General features: G+C 37.2%; 1 protein-coding gene across 5 annotated transcripts in view; it reads right to left on the bottom strand.

The window, feature by feature from the left end:
* The window catches only part of LOC127411150 (latent-transforming growth factor beta-binding protein 1-like), a 161,288-nt gene that overhangs the window by 1,734 nt on the left and 138,929 nt on the right, over positions 1-20,625 (bottom strand). For all 5 annotated transcript variants that reach the window (XR_007892224.1, XM_051646504.1, XM_051646505.1 and 2 more), the window contains 7 exons: positions 17,860-18,021; positions 12,692-12,784; positions 11,952-12,080; positions 9,015-9,152; positions 7,717-7,884; positions 7,246-7,422; positions 6,202-6,351 (listed from right to left, as the gene is read on the bottom strand). Coding sequence is in view for 4 of the 5 variants with exons in the window: in XM_051646504.1 (XP_051502464.1) it covers positions 6,202-6,351; positions 7,246-7,422; positions 7,717-7,884; positions 9,015-9,152; positions 11,952-12,080; positions 12,692-12,784; positions 17,860-18,021 (1,017 nt within the window). In the remaining variant the exon portion in view is untranslated. The remainder of the gene's footprint in view (positions 1-6,201; positions 6,352-7,245; positions 7,423-7,716; positions 7,885-9,014; positions 9,153-11,951; positions 12,081-12,691; positions 12,785-17,859; positions 18,022-20,625) is intronic.

Genomic DNA, 20,625 nt, shown 5'->3' with positions numbered 1-20,625 from the left:
TCATGATATCCCAGGTGTGTATGACTTTCTTTCTTCATCAGAACACATTTGAAGAAAAATAAAATATCTCAGCTCAGTAGGTCCTTAAAATGCAAGTGGATGGTGATCAGACTTTTGAAGCTCCAAAAAGAACAGACAGTCAGCATAAACGTCATCCATATGACTCCAGCGGTTGAATTGATGTCTTTTAAAGTGACACGGTAACTTTTGGTGTGAAAAAGATCAAGATTTCAGTACTTTTAACTATAATCCATTGCTTCCGGTCAGCAGCGGTATGCACGTGTGACAATTGTGTTGGCATGTTCATTCGAGAACTGACGCACGTGCAACAAACCCAGAAGAGCAGTGCTGTTAACAACTGAGTAGGAGGAACACTATACAGAAGCTTCATTGGTTTTGGTTTAGATCTGTATTTGTATCCATTTCTTTACTCACAATGGTGCATTTATGTGCTTATCCTGGATGTCTCAAACGAGTGGAGAACGTGAGAATACGTCCATATCATATAGACACAAATACATCACACGAGAGACCGCACGAACTCCACCCTCTCGTGAAGCGTACCGGAAGCGATGGTTTATAGATAAAAAGTTCTTAAATATTGATGATCTTTGCAATTTGATCTAATTTAACCGCTGGAGTCATATTGATGACATTTATTCTGACTGTCTGTTCTTTTTGGAGCTTCAAAAGTCTGATCACCATCCACTTGCATTTTAAGGACCTACAGAGCTATTTCTTTATTTTTTTCAAATGCGTTCTGTTGAAGAAAGAAAGTCATACACACCTAGGATATCATGAGGGTGATGAGAGAATTTTCATTTTTGAGTGAACTATCCCTTTAACACGCATATTGGTTGTCTTGTGGCTATACTTTTCAATCAGTGAGTGTTAAAGTTTGTGGATTGGCCCCATTTACTTCCATTGTAAGTAGCTTCTGTTAAACAAATGTAAATTTTTTAAAGAACAGAGGGAGAGGTTGAATTTTTGTGTGTGTGTGGAAATCAACATTATGCAACAAATGCTGAACTTGTATTGAACCCAGAATATTCCTTTAATTAGTACCATCACTTTAAACACGCATCAGCCACCAATAATGAGAATTTTTGGGTCACAGACAAAATGACTCTGCATATACAATTTAATGCAACATTTTCCTGAAGCTCAGACATGTGTAAAAGGATGTGTGTCTTGATGCATTAAGAACAGGACAATGCTAATCTCCAAACTTGTATTATATTTTGCAAAGTCCATCTGGGGTGTTATAATTATTTTGACAAAATACCAATTGAGGCACTAAATTTTCAAAATGTAAAACATTCATGAAAAAAAAAATAGGTTCATCCCTAATATATGTATTATGAATGCACCTACAGCTGCAATCAAAATTATTCAAACCCCCCCCCCCCCCTTTTCTGATAACACAGAATTTTTAAACATTACATCAATATCAGTTGAGTGACACAAAGTCATGAATATATAACCTAATATTTCTAAATAGCAGGATTTTTTAAAAATACAGCCATGTCATTATTATTCAACCCTTATTTATGTAGCTTTTTCTTAAATATATAAGGCTACACAAGTAAATGTTTTAAAACAAAATTAAGTCATCAATCTACAATGGCTCTTTAAGTTTTAAAATGCAAGTTTAGTGTCGTAAGCAAAAATGTATTTCTATGTGTAGGGCTTTACTGGTTGTTTAGATCAGTGTTACTATCAGAAATAATTAATAATTATTTCTTTAATTATTAATATTTAAATTAATTTAATCTAACTCATTAAAACCTCATACGGGGCTCCAGTAAATGTAGTGCGCTACGTTCAGGAGCGGGTTTGGTTATTAGCAATAATTAATAATAATCAAAGATAATTATTAATTATTAAAAACCAATAGAACATTGAGAATCAATGTTAGCTTTTTCTAATCCTTTAAATCAACAATTATCAAAGATAATCGTTAATGGTTAACATCGATGAAACAATTAAAATTAACACTAGCTTATTGATCATTCAAATTCAACAATCATCAAAGATAATTATCAATTATCAAAAATCAATAGAATATTAATAAGGATTAACATTGACGGGGCACCACCCTGGAATCAGGGACTAATAACCAGATAGTATAACAGCCTCAATATTAGATTGTTTTCTTAGGAAAACGACATCCGAAGAATATGGATTTTCGGGAAAAAAACAATGAATGAAGGCTTGAATCCGAGCACTGACATCCCGTCAGCATGACACAGATGTATGCAAAACAAACCAAAACACTTCTCTTTGTAATATAAAAGTTTAAGCAATAATATCAATTAATAATGAATACAATGCAGTCAATAAACTTCCGAATTACAACTACAAACTAAACAGTGATATGATTAGATATGGAAACTAAAATAATCCTATAACACATAAGGGTGTGTGTGTGAGAGAGCGCGCGCGTGTGTGTGTGTAAGGAGGGACGCGCACGAAATGGCGGACGTGACTCTCTATGTCACGCGAGACTTCCGGCCAGGGAATATGGCCGCGAATGTGGGCGGAGAGAAACCAGTCAATGGCGTCTACCAGTTACCACGTGTATCCGCTTGTACGATAGCTTAGGGACAAAGCTGAGCTTTAGCATGGAGCTATCAACCAGCCAAAATTGTGTGCCAGAATGTTTGCGAGGGGTCGTGTGTGTGTGTGTGTGTGTGTGGTTAGAACGAGAGAGAGAGAGAGAATAAAGCGACGGCCCTAAAGCCGATTTCGCGATCGTGGGAGAAAAAGCAGCTGTTAGTTTATCACTCAGAGACACGTGGACGGCTCGTAAACAGTCCCGCGTTCTTTGATTCTTTAATGGATAAACTCAGTTTGCCGGTCTCACCCGCGATGGCGGAAATGCACAACAGCCCACTGTGGTTGGACCACAATACAACAAATATCATTCATGATAATTAATACCCTGAGTATTAATACTGAGCGAACATGGTGGTCCGTAAACTGTACAAGCAAAAACCTTGAAACACAAGAATAACACACTATAATATTCCATCTCTGCCTAGACGTAAACCTCTTACTTGAATCGTATGAGGACGTAGAATGTGTATTCATCCGTCTTTTAACTCCGACCCAGTTCCTTGAGGCTCGGGTGATGACGGGAGGCCGTTTCCTCGCTCTGTTGGCGGGCACGGCTGCTGATTCTCGGCGGGCTGGCAGAGAACTCAGAAATGTCGACTTGATTGAAGATGGAAGAAAAATCTTTAATCTCTTCACTTCTGCAGGCAAACGGATGAAGATGCGGATTGCTCGGCGGTCTCCTTCGGATCCGTTAGAGTGTTCGGTTGAACACAGAGTAATCTCAACTCGTCCAGCGAGATGGAGATTGTATGACCACAGTTTCAAGTCAGATGTTACTTCCTTGTGCCACGAAGCTGCACCTGAGAACAGCGATGAGCTGCATTTACACCCGGCAAGCAAAGTTGCTGGAAGCAAATCCTGGAAGCATTTCAGAGATATTTCTACTCCTGATGATGTCATGGTTTGAGGGATGTTCTGTTGTGTTCCTCATCTAATAGGAGTTGAGAGTTCGATCTTTTAGTGAGCAAGGCTTCATGGAATTTGTAGTCTGTTTTGGACTACCTTTGTTTGATTTTGGCACGATTTCTATCAGTAAGATTTACGACTTGGTATGTGGGGGCTTGAGTTAGGTTTTTACGACTGTGTTAGGCCTGCCTTTGTCTTCTATCTGAATACATGAGGCCCAACATTCGCAAAAATGCTCTGAAATATAAGCTGTCACAAACGCTAATAGAGGAGATTATTTCATTACCCAAGAAAGGTCATGGCTAAAAGTACATTTCCACGGCACATCAATTTCCAATAGACGAAGTTGGCAACACCATTCATACATTTTTAAAATATGGTTCAACCGCAACCAAGGGAAATGCTGACTTAAATATTCAAGAAGGAATTTGGAAAGAACTGTGGAGTCCTGGAAGCAGGTTTTATAGATGTATGACACTAAACTGAAAATGAGTTTTAGACCCATGGGTCAGCAGTACGTCTGGAGTAAGATGACAAGGTGATGACAAGAACGACACCATCCCCACAGTCAAGCATGGAGGTGGGTCAGTCCTGTTATGGGGGTGTTTTGCGGCTGCAGGAAACGGCTACCATGACTATGTGACTGACACCATGGATTCTTTCAGGTATCAGGCCATTTTGGCAAAAACGTTATGCCTTCAGTGTGTAAATTGAACCTCGGTGATCACTGGACTTTCCAGCATGACAATAACATCAAGGATACATCCAAGTTGTCCAAAATCTGGTTCAGGGATAGGTCGTGGAATGACCTTAAATGGCCCTTTCAGTCCATCATTAAAATCCCATTGAAAATCTTTGTTGGGATTTCAAGGAAGCAGTGGGAGCACAGAAACCAAAGAATGTCAATGAGCTGGAAGTTTTTGCTCATGAGAAATGTGTAAAAATTCTAATAGAGAGGTGTCCGAAGACTGAGAACACTTACCTGAAACATTTATTTGATGTTATTAAGGGTAAAGGATACTCCACAAATGATTGACTTTGACATGGCATTTGTGGAGAATTAGTTATTTTTTATTTTAAAATGTAGGTAAACAACTCTTTGTTCTCAAAATCATTCAAATGTGAATTAAAAACTTACTTTGACTGTTTACTGAGGTTTTAATTGATGTGTTTTAATTCACATTACCAGAACATATTAATGGTCAGGGGGGTTGAATAATTTTTATTGCAACTGTATATGAAAACATTTAGCGGATACCAATATTGATTTTAACAAAAAATAAATAAATAAATATAGGCTGATACCGATATTTAGCCACTTACAATACCTTATTTTGTCATCAGATCACTGTTTTGCTCAGAAATTATGTTTTAAAAATGTACAAAGTTTTTATTTAATTTTTTTTATTGTTCTAAAAATAATTTTCATTGAACATGGATTGGATCTGTTGAACACATGACAGGACAAAAGTTTAAAGAGACACAATGAAAGATAAATAAAGAGATTAAAAAAAATATATTGAAAAATAACTAAATATCAAAGCATGATGATTGATGTGAAAAAAGCATATGTTGTACTTCTAAAACATTTTTGTATTTCTGTTTTTGCATGCAGTTCAAAACAACAGAACTTACATTAAACATGTTTGTACTGTATATAATAGAACATCACAAATTTATATTATGCATATGTTTGGCAATTCCACAGAAACATCAACCACATCATGAAAAAATAAAGTTACCAAAAGGAACAAAATGTTAAAATTCTATTGTGGTATAATGGATAATGCCATCTACACAGCTAGAGTTTGCTTACACAGTGCTGACTGAAGCACAGACTGAATCACTGAATCACTATGTTTAAGCTATCAAGGTTTAGTAATCGCGCAAGACCATATTGTGATTTCAATCTTAAATCAATCGTGTAGCCTTAAGGGATACCATACCAATGTCTAAGTTGTCAAAGTTCGTTGGTTTCAAAGCATTTTGGAAGGTTTCCCTCATCATGTATAGGTAAGAGCATATTTCACTGTCATGTCTGTAACACCGGTTTGTCCTCATTAATATGATAATGAGAAAGAATAAAAATTTAATATTACATGTTCTAAGGAGTGCCAACCCTTCTACATTCTGTGGCTATCATTATTTCTGAATTGTGCATTTGAATTCACAGAGTTTTTACAAAGTGTGATTATGATCTAAATAAACCAATGGTTTTTCATATCACCGTTTTTATACACTTGAACCCGATTTGCTGATGGTTTTAATTTGGTCAATAATTGACTGATAAATGTTGGTGGCTGATACATCAATTCATCTCTAATATACATAAATGCTAAATTTAACTTAAAAGCAAATAATTATTTATAAATGTTTTTAAGCAGTAGCTGTTACCTGAATTGCAGAAAAAGCAGTTACAGTTACATTTTGATTTAGCAAAAGCAGGAAATGAATCAAATTCAATAGACAAATTCAATTTGCTGTTTGAATAATCATATACCGAGTGACTCAAATTGGATCCACTGAACAGGCAGAACTAATATATTAAAGCCATCTGTGTACCTTCCCTTCACATCTCAAACAAAATCTGAGTCTGAGCTTCTCACCCAATTTCTTAAAAAAAAAAAAAAAAAAAAAAAAAAAACAAAACAGGCCACTCCTTTATCTATGACTCACCCACGCAGGCCATGCGGGACAAGTCGAGTGTGTATCCATCAAAGCAGTCGCAGGTGTATCCCTCTTGTACCCTCACACACCGCCCGTTCTCACATCCATTCAGCACGCCGCACTCCTCTGCTCGCAATCCCTCAAATGCATCATACGGACCTGAGAGAAAGAGAGAGAGGTTAGTGAAATCCTCTTACTCTGTAGGAAATCAACAAATATAAACTTTGACTTGGCAGCAGACAATGCAATTGATCACATTCAGAATTTAGGCTACTCTGCATGGAACTTGCTAACTTATTTATAAGAAATGGGAAAAAAATTATTCAAAGAGGGAATGAGAGAGCATTAGTTAAAGGGATAGTTCACCCAAAAATGAAAATTCTCTTATAATTTACTCACCTTCATGCCATCTCAGATGTGCATGACTTTCTTTCAGAAGCAGAACACAAACAAAGATTTTTAGAAGAATATCTCAGCTCTGTAGGTCCATACAATGCAAGTGAATGGTGACCAGAAGCTCCAAAAATCACATGAAGGAAATGTAGAAGTAATCCATAAGTTAAATCCAGTGGTTAAATCCATATCTTCAGAAGCGATATGATAGGTGTGGGTGAGAAACAGATCAATATTTAAGTCCTTTTTTTAACTCTAAATCTCCACTTTCATATGTGGTGCCTGTTTAGTTTCACTTTCATATCTGAAAGTGAAAGTTAAAGTGGAGATTTAAAGTAAAAAAGGACTTAAATATTGATCTGTTTCTCACTCACACCAATTATATCACTTCTGAAGATATTAATTTAACCACTGAAGCCTTATGGATTACTTTTATGTTTCCTTCATGTGATTTTTTGGAGCCTCAAAAGGTCTGATCACCATTCCTTTGCATTTTATGGACCTACAGAGCTGAAATATTCTTCTAAAAATCCTCACTTGTGTTCTGTAGAACATAGAAAGTTATATTCATGTGGGATGGCATGAGGGTGAGTGAATTACAAGAGAATTTTAATTTTTGGGTGAACTATCCCTTTAAGGATCTGAGTCATGTTCACTCACTTCTGGGTTCTTCATAATCTTCATATAGGGGCAGTGTGCCATCAGGGTTCAGAGGTTGGGTGTCGTATTCAGGGCTGACCTCATACTCATGAACTGGGCCAGCGACCAGAGCATCTTGACCATACGGCCGACGTTGACCACCGGGCAGACGGATATTACACATAGTGGCATAAGCAGCTAGATGAAGATAAAAGAGAGGGAGAGAGATATAAAACTCACTGTTTTTCTGTTGTCCTCTGTTCTGTTTGTCTTTTTACTATTTGCCTCTTCTTTGTGTCTCAGCAATTGTGGAGGTCTATAATTATTACGGGGCAGCCAGATGTGTGTTGTATTAGTTGGCAGGTAATTATGACAAAAAGCAAATGCATCTTGAGATATTTCAGTATTTTAAAAAAAATGACTCGAGAGATAAAACTGAATCGCTACTAATTAACTACTTATTAACTACATTCTAACACCCTACGCACAAACCTGTATCTTTCAGAGGGCAGAGAGCGCAGTCCATTCCCCAGGCATCTCCGTATAAACAGCAGCACTCTGTGAATGTGGTTTGTCTGTTGGCTATCGGTCTTGTGCAGGTCAGTCTTTCCGTCACAGTCTCCCAGCAAATACCTCCATCCACATCAGCTTCTCTTTGCCCTGTGTAAACACAAACATTTGCACACTGGTGAAGTGTCAAAGAAAAAGACAACTAGAGAATCTAGAAATACACTTGTAATTAAGACTCTAGAAATATGTTTTAATGATGTTTGACGTGAAGGGCAATTAATCTTTGCAGCTCATGAACCAAAGACCCTCTTTCATTAAAAACTACCAAAATTGCATCATACTGCCTGATATTTAAATCTAAAAAAAGCAATGGCTTTTCCTGCAGTTCACTAGATGGCAGTATGACACTAAGTGGAACTGCTTTGTGGTCAAGACAAACTATAAGCATATGCTGACCTCAGAAACTGCTTGTGTAGTGTGTGGACGTCACCTTAAAGTGTGTAAGATTAAGGGTTTACAGTTTATGATGTAGAGTTTTTAGACGGTGGATAGAATGTGGGGTTTATATTACAGGGTCAATAAAGCACATTAAGTGTCTCACTACAAGAGCACTACTGGGAAACACTGATTTAGACAGTGGTATTTACAGTATAGTGTTAAGGGAGTTAGTTTTATGGTTAAAAAGGCGTAAGATGTGTGGTTTTAGGGCATAATGTTTATGGTGTGCTTTTAAGGTTTAGAGCAGGACTATTTTTTTGTTTCTGGAGGGCCACATCCTGCAAACCTTACTTCCAACCCTGCTTACTTATACACCTGCCTGTAGTTTTCAAATAATCCTGAAAACCTTGATTAGCTTTTGATTAGGGTTGGAGTTGAAATCTTCAGAACTTGGCCCTCCAGGAATGGAATTGAATAGCCCTGGTGTAAGGTTTACAGTATAAGAGGGGTGGGGAATGTCAGGCCTCAGGGCCTGCGAGGCCATTCATTCCAAAAACTGTAAAATAAATAAATAAATATTAAAAATAATTTTAAATAATAACAATGCAAAATATTATAATATAAAGACCTTTTAAACTTTTTTCTTGCAAGCAATTTTATGCCGTTTGTAAATACTCAAATGGATCTTAAGGAAAAAGGATCCCCAACCCTGCAGTATAAGACTGGGGTGTGGGTTTTTAGGTTTCTGCTGTGGGTTTTAGAGTATAGAGCTTTGGTGTTGGGATGTAGTGTTTAATATACATTGCATTTTTTTGTTTACAGTTTAATTGCAAGACTCCTACCTGCCAAAGCCGGCAAAATGCAGCGTGTGTTGTCCGGTGCAAGAACCAGAGGAGGAGTGCAGAAACAATGATATGAGCCGTATGTGTTCATACATTCACCCTCTATACAGTTAGACTCGTCCACACATTCATCAATGTCTGCAGAGAGAGAGAGAGAGAGAGAGAGAGAGAGAGAGAGAGAGAGAGAGAGAGAGAGAGAGAGAGGGATATAGAGAAATAGAAGACAAACAGATACAAAGAACAGGGTCAGTTTCTGAGAGAAGAAAGCAGCGATTTCCTAAGAGCAGGTACAAATAAACTTTAACCATTTAATTTTAATTGGAAGATTAAAAAAAAAAAACACTCAGAAACACACTAATGAAAACTAGTGATTGACTGATATGGGTTTTTCAGACTGATATGGGACAATAATAAAGCAGGGTGGGATAATGCCAATATACATTATACTACAGACCCTTTAACATTTACGGGTTTTGGAATGCAAATGTAAACAATTGCAAGGTAAACATTGATATTGGTGAATGGAAGTGAATGGGAGACCACGGAAAATATAATGTATTATTATTTATTTACTGTCATTCTCTCAGCAGCTGTGTTAGAAACATCATCGCATCTGTGGTAACTCGTTTTTTAAAACTAATTCCAGTGTATAATACAAATTATGTTAAAAATGTAAACTAAATAATAAAAAAAAAATTACAAATATAAAACACTTATAATCTTTGCTAGATTACACTGCTAAATAAGGCAGAAACGCATCAGTGCCTGTGAAAAGGATCCACTGAATTACAGCACATGACATGCACAAAAATTGCTGAAATGCAATGAAAACTTATACACATGAACACATAAAATTAACATTATTCTAACATTCAAAAATAACTGCTTTACACAATAGTTACACAAAATAAACAAAAACCTTTGAAAACAGTAATAGGTCCTAATCCATTGACAAGGTTGTCTGTAGATTTTGAAACTGACTCAGTGACATAACCCATCTGTCAATCGGCCAAGTGTACATGGTAATATCAATAAAAAATATCAACCAATTAATCGGCCTGACTATATACAATATACACTGCTCAGCCACAACATTAAAACCACCTGCCTAATATTGTGTAGGTCCCCCTCGTGCCGCCAAAACAGCGCCAACCTGCATCGCAGAATAGCATTCTGAGATGCAATCCTTCTCACCACAATTGTACAGAGCAGTTATCTGAGTTACTGTAGACTTTGTCAGTTCAAACTAGTCTGGCCATTCTCTGTTGACCTCTCTCATCAACAAGTCATTTCCATCCACAGAACTGCCGCTCACTGGATGTTTTTTATTTTGGCACCATTCGGAGTAAATTCTAGAGACTGTTGTGCGTGAAAATCCCAGGAGATCAGCAGTTACAGAAATACTCAAACCAGCCCGTCTGGCACCAACAACCATCCATGCAATTATCTATTCAGCCAATCGTATGGCAGCAGTGCAGTGCATAAAATCATGCAGATACAGGTCTGGAGCTTCAGTTAATGTTCACATCAACCATCAGAATGCGTAAAAAATGTGATCTCAGTGATTTGGACCGTGGCATGATTGTTGGTGCCAGATGGGCTGGTTTGAGTATATCTGTAACTGCTGATCTCCTGGGATTTTCACACACAACAGTCTCTAGACATTAAAAAAAATATATATATATATATATATATATATATATATATATATATATATATATATATATATATATATACACACACACACACACACACACACACACACACACACACATACAGTATAATGTATATAGTACATATACTGTATATATAGAGACAGATATAGATATCAATCACTAATAAAATAAATAGCATAGTAGTATGGAGGGGGCAGGCAAAAGCAGATCACAACTGGTATGTGTATGCAAAACCAGAACAGCCCACGGTGTATGTGTCAATATTGCGGCCTCCTCGAAAACCTCCACCCAGTGAGCCCGTGTCAAAGACAATGACACCTCTGTACGAGCACTGTGTTGAAAATAGAGGGACAGATATCTGTGTGTGTAAAGATGCACGGTTGAGTGTTCATGTGTATTTTTGTGTGTCAGTATGGGTGTAGGGAAATTATCAAGTGGCTACAGTATGTGTGTGAGGCAGCTGGGGTGTGGCTGTCTAAATGCAGTGCGGCCGGGCGAGCTTCCATGGCCATGAGCCTGTGGTTTGTGTGTGTGTGTGTTTAGGCAGGCAGACAGCCTGCGGTGCACCATAGAACTGTGATCTGGATCTTAACGGCTGTGCTGCCCTGACCGGTCGCTGGATGTAGCCCTTTGACCCCTGCTTGCACACACAGACATACACATAAAGTAACTAACCTGCACACAAGCCGCAAGCCATCAGCTGCAGCAGGTTTTAAACTTAAATCCATTTTAAATATGTTGGTGTTATGGTGAGTCAAACAAGGCCAAAACCTACTCACACCAACCACTCAGCACATCAGCTCACACACACCCACACGAACACACAAGATACACGTTTCTGTCATTCGATCCAGATAAAAGAACACAATTCAAGGCCAAACGTCACAAAGCAAAACGGCTAAAACAGGATGTTATAAATAACAAACCATTCAAAGAATACTTCTATTCAAGACCCTGCACTCTGACCCCACCTTAGCTGGGATATGCAAAAAAATAATTTCACTGTATATGTTCAAAATGTATAATGTTTGACAAAAAATAAAGGCTTCTTCTAAAATGTTCTAAGAATACTTGAACACATTTATGTAACTATGTTTCTAAAACTCCTTTATATTTCATTAATTCATAAACAATCTTCGTAAACAACTTTGTGATAAAGAAATTGCTAAATTTCTGAAAATTATAAAAGTTATGCCGCTGCCTGCAATTTAAGGGTACACTTGTTTGATGATTGCAAGCAGATCATGATTTTGAATCTTACCAACACACTGCAGTTTGCTCTCATCATAGTAGAGTCCAGCCTTGCAGTAACACTCGTACCCACCAGGGGAGTTGAGACAAAAGCCATCTTTGCAAATCTCGTCTTTAAAAAGCATGCATTCATCTGCATCTGCAAAACACACAAATTTAGAAAATTAACGTAAAAGCACACAGACAGGACAATATAAGTTTTTTACATTTCAGTGAATTCCTGTACCACACCTATAGATAGGTATGTATTTGGCCGCATATATACTCTCCACAGAGGGCTTTTGCTCTGGTTAGGGTTATTTAGGGATCTGTTTCATGCAGAAATGTCATTTGACTGGAGTCTGATGGGGAGGAAATCCATTTTCCATCCATAAGCATTCCATTCCAACATACACCAACACACAAACACATTTCAACCACATCACATTCACTCGCAGAGCCGCCAGCAAAAGAGAAACCACACTCTCACTGCATTCATAAATTAAATCAGTGCATTAGCGCGACCCTGTGACTGAGGTTTCCCCACACTGGGAAGCAGGCTGCTGAGTAAGTGTGTATTGGAGCATATGTGGGTCAGATGCTAACAGATGTCTGGGACAGCTTCCACTTATTTCAAAATGAAAAATGTGCATAAAATACAATATCCCACGGCTAAATACAGCACGCTAACACTCAAACATGTAAGCACACACAAATGCACAAAAGCTGCATAAACAACCACACACTAAGTACATATGGACACACAGATACCTTTAAAGTTTTCTGCTAAGCTGACTCCTGGAATCACAGAGTCTCCTGTTGGAATCTTCCCCCGGCCCGCCGGACACATCTGTGAGAACTGATCTACATGGGTGCAAGTCAGTAGTTAATACAGGAAGTTGTCTGCTGTTTTTATTCGAGAAAAGTTATTATTTCTTGGAAAGTGCAAGATTCAATTGTAATTACACTATTATTACAGTATTATAATTGTAATAGAGAGTAGCCATTCTTCAAAGGAACCTCACCGCAAAAGTTACATGAGTGATTATTTATCATTATGATCTCCACAAGTCATTATTTTTGAATCCCTTTTATTATTGTAATTATCTCTATGATTCTTTGCTATCCAGGTCATCAAAGGATAAACATGTTTTATATTTATTGAACACATTAAAGGGACAGATCACCCAAAAATGAAAATTCTCTCATCATTTACTCACTGCATGTTATCCCAGATAAAATCCCAGAAAAAGTGTATGACTTTTTCTTCTGCAGAACAAACATTTTTAGAAGAATATCTCAGCTCTGTTGCTCCTCACAATGCAAGTGAATGGTGACCAGAGCTCAGAAGGTCCAAAAAGTCATAAGGCAGCATAAACGTAATCCACAAGAGTTCAGTGGTTAAATCCATTGAAGCGATATAATAGGTGTGGGTGAGAAACAGATAAATATTGATGTACTTTTTTTTTTTAACTGTAAAAATTTCACTTCAACATTTTCACTTGGAAGTGACTTTCTCTTTCACATTCAGCCATGTACTGGAAGGGGCAGGTCAAAGGTGGAGATTTACTGTAAAAACTGCCTTTTTTTTTTTTCAATCTGTTTCTCACCCACACCGATCATATCGCTTCTGAAAATATGGATTTAATTACTTTTATGCTGTCTTTGTGTCCTTTTAGGACCTTCTGAGTTCTGGTCACCATTCGCTTGCGTTGTGAGGACCAACAGAGCTGAGATATTCTTCTAAAAATGTTTATGTTCTGAAAAAGAAAAAGTCATGCACATCTGGGATAGCATGAGGATGAGCAAATTATGAGAATTTTCTTTTTTTTTTTTTTTGGTGAACTATACCTTTAACAGCAATTATTTTTATTTATTTTTTATTCTTATTGATGGGCATTTTGGATTGGATAGTCAACAATTAGCCAGGAAACGACAGGGAATAGAAGGGGGTGGGATCATGTAATGACCCAAGCCTGAATCAGACTCCACACATCCAGTGCAATATTGCATACCATTAACTGACTGCTAACTTTGTGTGTTAGCAATTCTAACAGTTATCCAGCATTGTCTCAAAAACTAAGAATCATCATTACCATCACACATAATACTTAAATCTACACCATAACATATACAGTACTGTGAAAATTTATTTGCCCCATACTGATTTCTTCTGTTTTTATGTCTCTCATACTAAATTGTTTCACAAATTCAAACACAAAATACAGTTTTTTAATGATAATATTATTTATTGAAGCAAAAATTTATCCAATACCAACTGGGCCTGTGTGAAAAAGTATTTGTTACTACATTGCCAAATCTATGAAACTGCATTCATAATGGGGTTCAGCTGGACTAGACACACCCAGGCCTGATTACTGCCAGTCCTGTTCAATCAAATCAACACCTAAATAGAACTTTTTCAACAGCATTAATTTGGCTAAAAGGTCTCACCCAGTTGCACACTATGCTAAGGTTGAAAGAAATTCCAGAAATTATGAGGAAAAAGGTGACTGAAATACATCAGTCTGGAAAGGGTTACAAAGCTATTTCAAAGGTTCTGGGACACCAAAGAACCACAGTGAGAGCCATTATCACCAAATGGATAAAACTTGGCACAGTATTGAACCTTACCAGAAGTGGCCGACCTTCCAAATTTTCTCCAAGAGCACAGCGACGACTCATCCAGGAGGTCACAAAAAAGCCAAGGACAACATCCAAGGAACTGCAGGCCTCTCTTGCATCAATAAAGGTCACTGTTCATGACTTCACTATCAGAAAGACACTGGCAAAAAATGGCATCCATGGAAGCGTGGCGAGGCCAAAACCACTGATATCCGAGAAGAACATTAAGGCTCATCTGAATTTTGCCAAAACATACCTTGATGATCCTCAAACCTTTTGGGAGAATGTTCTGTGGACTGATGAGTCGAAAGAGGAACTGTTTGGAAGAATTACACAAAAAGAACACCAAACCTACGGTCAAGCATGGTGGTGGTAGTGTGATGGTGTGGGGATGCTTTGCTGCTTCAGGTCCAGGGTGACTTGCAATAATTGAGGGAAACATTAATTATGCTCTCTACCAAAAAATCCTAAAGGAGAACGTCCGGTCATCAGTCCGTTAGTTGAAGCTCAAGCGCAACTGGATTGTGCAGCAAGACAATGATCCAAAGCATATGAGTAAGTCCACCACTGGATGGCTCAAAGAAGCAAAATTAAAGTTTTGGAGTGGCCTAGTCAAAGTCCTGACTTGAAACCGATTGAGACGCTGTGGCAGGACCTTAAATGGGCAGTTCATGCTCGAAAACCCTCCAATGTGGCTGAACTAAAGCAGTTTTGCAAAGAAGAGTGGGCCAAAATTCCACCACAGCATTGTGAAAGACTGATCTCCAGTTATCGGAAGCATTTGAAGTGGTTGCTGCTAAAGGTGGCACAACCAGCTATTAAGGTTAAGAGGGCAGTTAGTTTTTTACATGGGTGATACAGGTGTTGGAAAACTTTCTTGCTTCAATAAAATATATATATATATATATATATATATATGTGAAAACAGTATTTTGTGTTTACTCAGGTTGCCTTTGTTTTATGTTATATCTCGTTTAAAGATCTAACACAATTTAGTATGAAAAATACACAAATCTAGAAGAAATAAGGGGCAAATACTTTTTACAGCACTGTACCAAAATTAAGTTTAAGGTTGATCAAGGCCACGAAAACCTTATTCAAGGACATGCTATGACTGTTTTAACCCTAAAATCCATACGTGGGTCCAAATTACCCAGCCGTCTCATTTCTAAGATATAAATTTAACTTGAAGTGTCTTTTCATCTGACACTTCAGATATTTCTCAATTAGGGTGTCTCTGACCATGTGAACTGAACATGTTAACAGTTTATTATATAGAATATTTTTATTATTATAAGAGAATTTGCATCAGTACTCATAGAATGCATATGTGAGGTCTTATATGACCCATATGTGTTTACTATGGTGTTCAATGCACTTAATGGAATAGTTCACCCAAAAATGAAAATTCTGTCATCATTTACTCACCCTCATGCTATCCCAGATGTGTATGACTTTCTTCTGCTGAACACGAAGATTTTTAGAAGAACATGAGTCCTAAAATTCTGAACCTCCAAAAGCACATAAAGACAGCATAAAAGTGATCCATAAGACTCCAGTGGTTAAATCCATATCTTCAGGAGCAATATGATATTTGTAGGTGAGAAACAGATCAATATTTAAAGTCCTTTTTACTATAAATTCTTCTCCCTGCCCAGTAGGTGGCAATATGCATGAAGAATGTGAATCACCAAAAACAAAAGAAGAATATGGAAGTGAAAGTGGACATTAATAGTAAAAAAAGGACTGAAAATTATTCTGTTTCTCACCCACACTTATTATATCACTTCAGAAGACATGGATTTAACCACTGGAGTTGTATGGATTAGAGGTCTGCAATCCGACGGGACCCGAGAACCCGATGAGTTTTGGGCTGGGTTCGGGTCAGTTTTTCAAGTAGGACTTCGGGCTCAGGTTTGTAATTAATAAAAAAAATAATCAGGCTTACCGAACTTGTTTCGCACACGCGCTCTCACTCACAGACACGCGCGAACGGACGAGTTAGGGCCCATTCACATCGAACGTGTTTTTGCGTGCATCTGTTCCGTTTTCCCATTATCTAAACACATGCTGGACGAATGTCTTTGACATTTGCACCGCGTCTCGCTTTTTCTTCAGCGTCTCACGCAGGACCGGCATATTTTAAACACCATGTCAAGTTAAAAAGAACTTCACATTTAAAAAAATGCATGTTGAGACACCTGTGCTCTGTTTCATTCTTTGCGCTATGTCTAGATTGTTTTTAGCGCAGTTGTCACAAAGATTCAACATTCTAAACAAGTTCAGGTTGCATAGAGGGGACTGTTGCATTGTTTCATATTATTTCAGATTGTTCTGCACCAAGTGAAGTTTCAGCAAATAAACAGTAAGGCGATGCTCACCCCGCTCTAGTGTACTAAGGGGCTGCTGTGCCTTGTTAAAATTGCGCATGTTTACCGTTTCAGTACTGTTACGAATGTTGCCTATATGCTTACATAAAATACGGCCTATTGCAACAGTACTTGCTAGGAGAAGAAATTAGATAGTAGCGATTTCGGGTTTAAAATCTGACGGTATCGTTCAGGACGGGTAGGGTCGGGCCACACGGTATCGGTTACGGGTCAGTTTTCATTTTAAGGCTCGTGCAGACCTCTACTATGGATTACTTTTATGCTGTCAATATGTGCTTTTGGAGCTTCAAAATTTTGGGACCAATTTACTTGCATTATAAGGACCTACAGAGCTGAAATATTCTTCTAAAAACTGTTTGTGTTCTGCAGATGAAAGAAAGTCTTACATATCTGGGATGCCATGAGGGTTAATAAATGATGAGAGAATTTTCATTTTGGGGTGAACTATCCCTTTAACACTCGTATTGTAATACATTGATTGTTTTTTAGTTTCCATCTGTTGCGTAATGAAATATGTTAAATACAATGTTCACAATTATATTTATGTGTAGTATGCAAGTATAACAAGTTGTGATTCAGCCAAATCAAAAGTGAATGACTTTATACCAAGTAAGAGACAGTCCCCATTGAGCAACCTGAAGTTAGGTGCCTAGTTCACAGTAAGGGCACAATGGTAATAGGTCCTGGACCACTTCTTGTGTTTAAACCTGCAACTTTTTTCAGTAAACCTCACCATAAAAATATAGCAAGTACAGAGTAATATATTGTAAAAATATATAGTATGTAAGATCATTAAAGTTAATTTCTGTTGAAAAAACAAAGAATGAGACTTTAGATTTCGATTTTCTAAATTCTTAGAATCTGTACTTTTCAGAGCACACAATGAGGACACCTGTTTTAAATGAGGGTTACACTGTTCAGTACCTGTTTCCGGTATAGGGCAGGGATGGACCTCACAGTTGTCACCCCAGCCTGCTCCCAGTGTACAACAGCACTCCTCTTTAGTCATGCTGCTAGCCAACACATTATCACACAGGTTCTCATCATTCAGGTTGTAGTAACACTCCTTCCTCTCCACCGATGAGGCTAAGCAACAAACAAAGCAAAGCAAAACAAAGCAAAAAAATCAGTCAGATTTTCTCATATTACAACACTGTGTTCACAGCAACGACAACAACAAAAAAAAAACAGCAACAGCACAACAAAGGAGTGAAAGAATCAATGAATAAATCACAAACACTTCACACTGCAATAACAGGTACCCAAAAAACAAATGAGGTCAAGAGCACAGTACGTTTTACAGTTCAGGCTTCGCTTTTCACTAAGAGCTTCTTTACATTATTTCCATATAATTCATAATCCACATTATTGTGCTTCTGGTTTTATGGTGTTCTACTGCTGTCCTTGTATGTAAAAAGTATTAATTACAGCTCTGGAAACAGACACTGGAGTATGTCTAGTAAAAACAAAAATATATATATATATTTAAACTCAGGAGACAGGGTGGTTTTCATGAGGAAGAAGGATTAGGTGGGTGGATTTGAACAAAAGTCCTTAACTAAAGCAGTTGGCTAGATCTAAGGAAATGCTTCCTGTTACTTTAATCTTCCAGGAACAGCTGGTGTGTAGCCACTCAAACACATATCTGATCGAAACTGATCTCCATTTCACTGTTTTCCCATGTTCTTTTACTGGAGCATTTGAGGTACAAATTGATTCCAATCTAGAAGTCGCTAACCCTTAAACTCTAAGTCATAAATCTTCACTTTTTAACATCTTCTCTCATCAGAGCCTGAAGGAGCCTAGTCTTCACTATTCGGCTTACATTTTAAAGGGTCATGAAACCCAAAAACACATTTTGGAGATGTTAACAGTTTTGTACACATTGTACATCACTGAAAAAAAATTATATCACTTACTATGTTTAATAGTAAGGGGAAAGTGGTTAATTTTATGTTCTTTTGAGCCATTTTGTTTCAATGTGGTGAGGTATATGTGTAAAATCTGAGATATGACTGGTTAGAGAGTATGTGCTTTCTTTGATTTTTTGACTGACTGTTTGAAGATAAATAAATACTAACAGTTAAATAATAGTACTGGAGTTGTAACTCAAATTTTAATATAATAAAATATATATATTAAAAAAAAAATTAAAACAATGGCATGTAGCCTTTAATTATTTCTCAATTGAAAGAATGTTCCGGGTTCAATACAAGTTAAACTCAATCGACAGCATTTGTGGCACAAAAATTTATTTCGGCTTGTCCCTCCTTTTCTTTAAAAATAGCAAAAATCGAGGTTACAGTGAGGACGTGAATGTGGCCAACTTTTGGAGAGTTTAAAAGGCAGAAATGTGAAGCTTATAATTTTATAAAAGCACATGCAATAATCATTCTGTTAAAACTCATGTATTATTTGAGCTGTAAAGTTGTTTAAATTGTCATTTTTACAGTCATATTAGGGTTATAGGGTTTGTTGACATTACATTGTCATGGCAACGAAGTTGTAAAATTGGCTATAAATCACACTAAATCATGTTTACATGCATATTTTTTGTCTTGTGGCTATACTTTTAAAAAAGTGAGTATTGTAAGGATCAGTCCATTCACTTCCATTGCAAGTGCCTCACTGGAACCCAGATTTTTATTTTTATAAAGAAAAGGAGGGAAGAGTCAAAATATTTTATGTAACCAACATTATGCCACAAATGCTGTCGACTGAGTTTAGCTTGTATTGAACCCGTAATATTCCTTTAAGAAAACATTGCAAGTAATTATTCAAGACAAGTAAACATTCAGAAATAAAATAAAAAACAAACAAACAAAATCACAAGCAATAAAACAAAAATAGATTAAAAAAAAGTAGTGAAAAGTGTTTCAAGTTTTCCAGGTGTCTAACAGCAGGATCATGTATTCAAATAAACATTTAGAAATTATTCTGACAACCATTTTTTTTTATCCCGTCTGTTTATATTAACATAAGACAATAAGACAAACAGGCTGTGTTTACAGTAATATCTCAATGTGCATCTTGACCTCCAAAGGTACTTTTGACCTCCCTTGTAGCAGTAAAGCAAAAATATCATCCAGCACAAACAGCAATTGAATCTATAATCAGAAAATCTTTAAGATCTAATTAGACTTACAAAAGAAGATACTGTATCTCATTCTGATGCCTTTTAGTATCTCTCTCCTTTACTGATCTTATATCAAAGCATGGGAGCTTCTTTAGGGATATTTTGGCTCTTATGTGCTTTGTGGCCCAGAATGCTTTGGTCCCTCTGTAATCCTCAGACTGAATCTCATTTCTCTTCTGCCAGATCATTTACAACCCCCATTCATCACACCTCACCTCCTTCTGTTCTACTCTGTACTGGACCCTGACGATGGAAAGTTAATGTCCTGTTGCACTAGAGGATCTCCATGGCTGAGATTAAAATGTGAAGAGCTTCAGAAACATTTCAGGTATACGCTGATACTGAAGAGTTTTGCAGGAGGAGGACAGGGGTCACCAGTCCAGATAAATAGCAATCTGAGGTGTAATGGTACAATGATGTTGTAGGTTTGGATTGTGGCACTGTTTGTGGAGAACTGTTGGATTTATGTGGTATAATAAACTTGTCTCAGTGATCTCACTGGTCTCAATGAGCCAAAACTCAAGGCCAGAATCCAACAAAATTATGAGTTTGGT

The sequence above is a fragment of the Myxocyprinus asiaticus genome, chromosome 20, assembly GCF_019703515.2.
Source record: "Myxocyprinus asiaticus isolate MX2 ecotype Aquarium Trade chromosome 20, UBuf_Myxa_2, whole genome shotgun sequence".
In the NCBI taxonomy this organism is placed as follows: Eukaryota; Metazoa; Chordata; class Actinopteri; order Cypriniformes; family Catostomidae; genus Myxocyprinus; species Myxocyprinus asiaticus.
The sequence above is the reverse complement of the archived record's forward strand: the minus strand, read 5'-3'. Positions and strand labels throughout refer to the sequence as shown.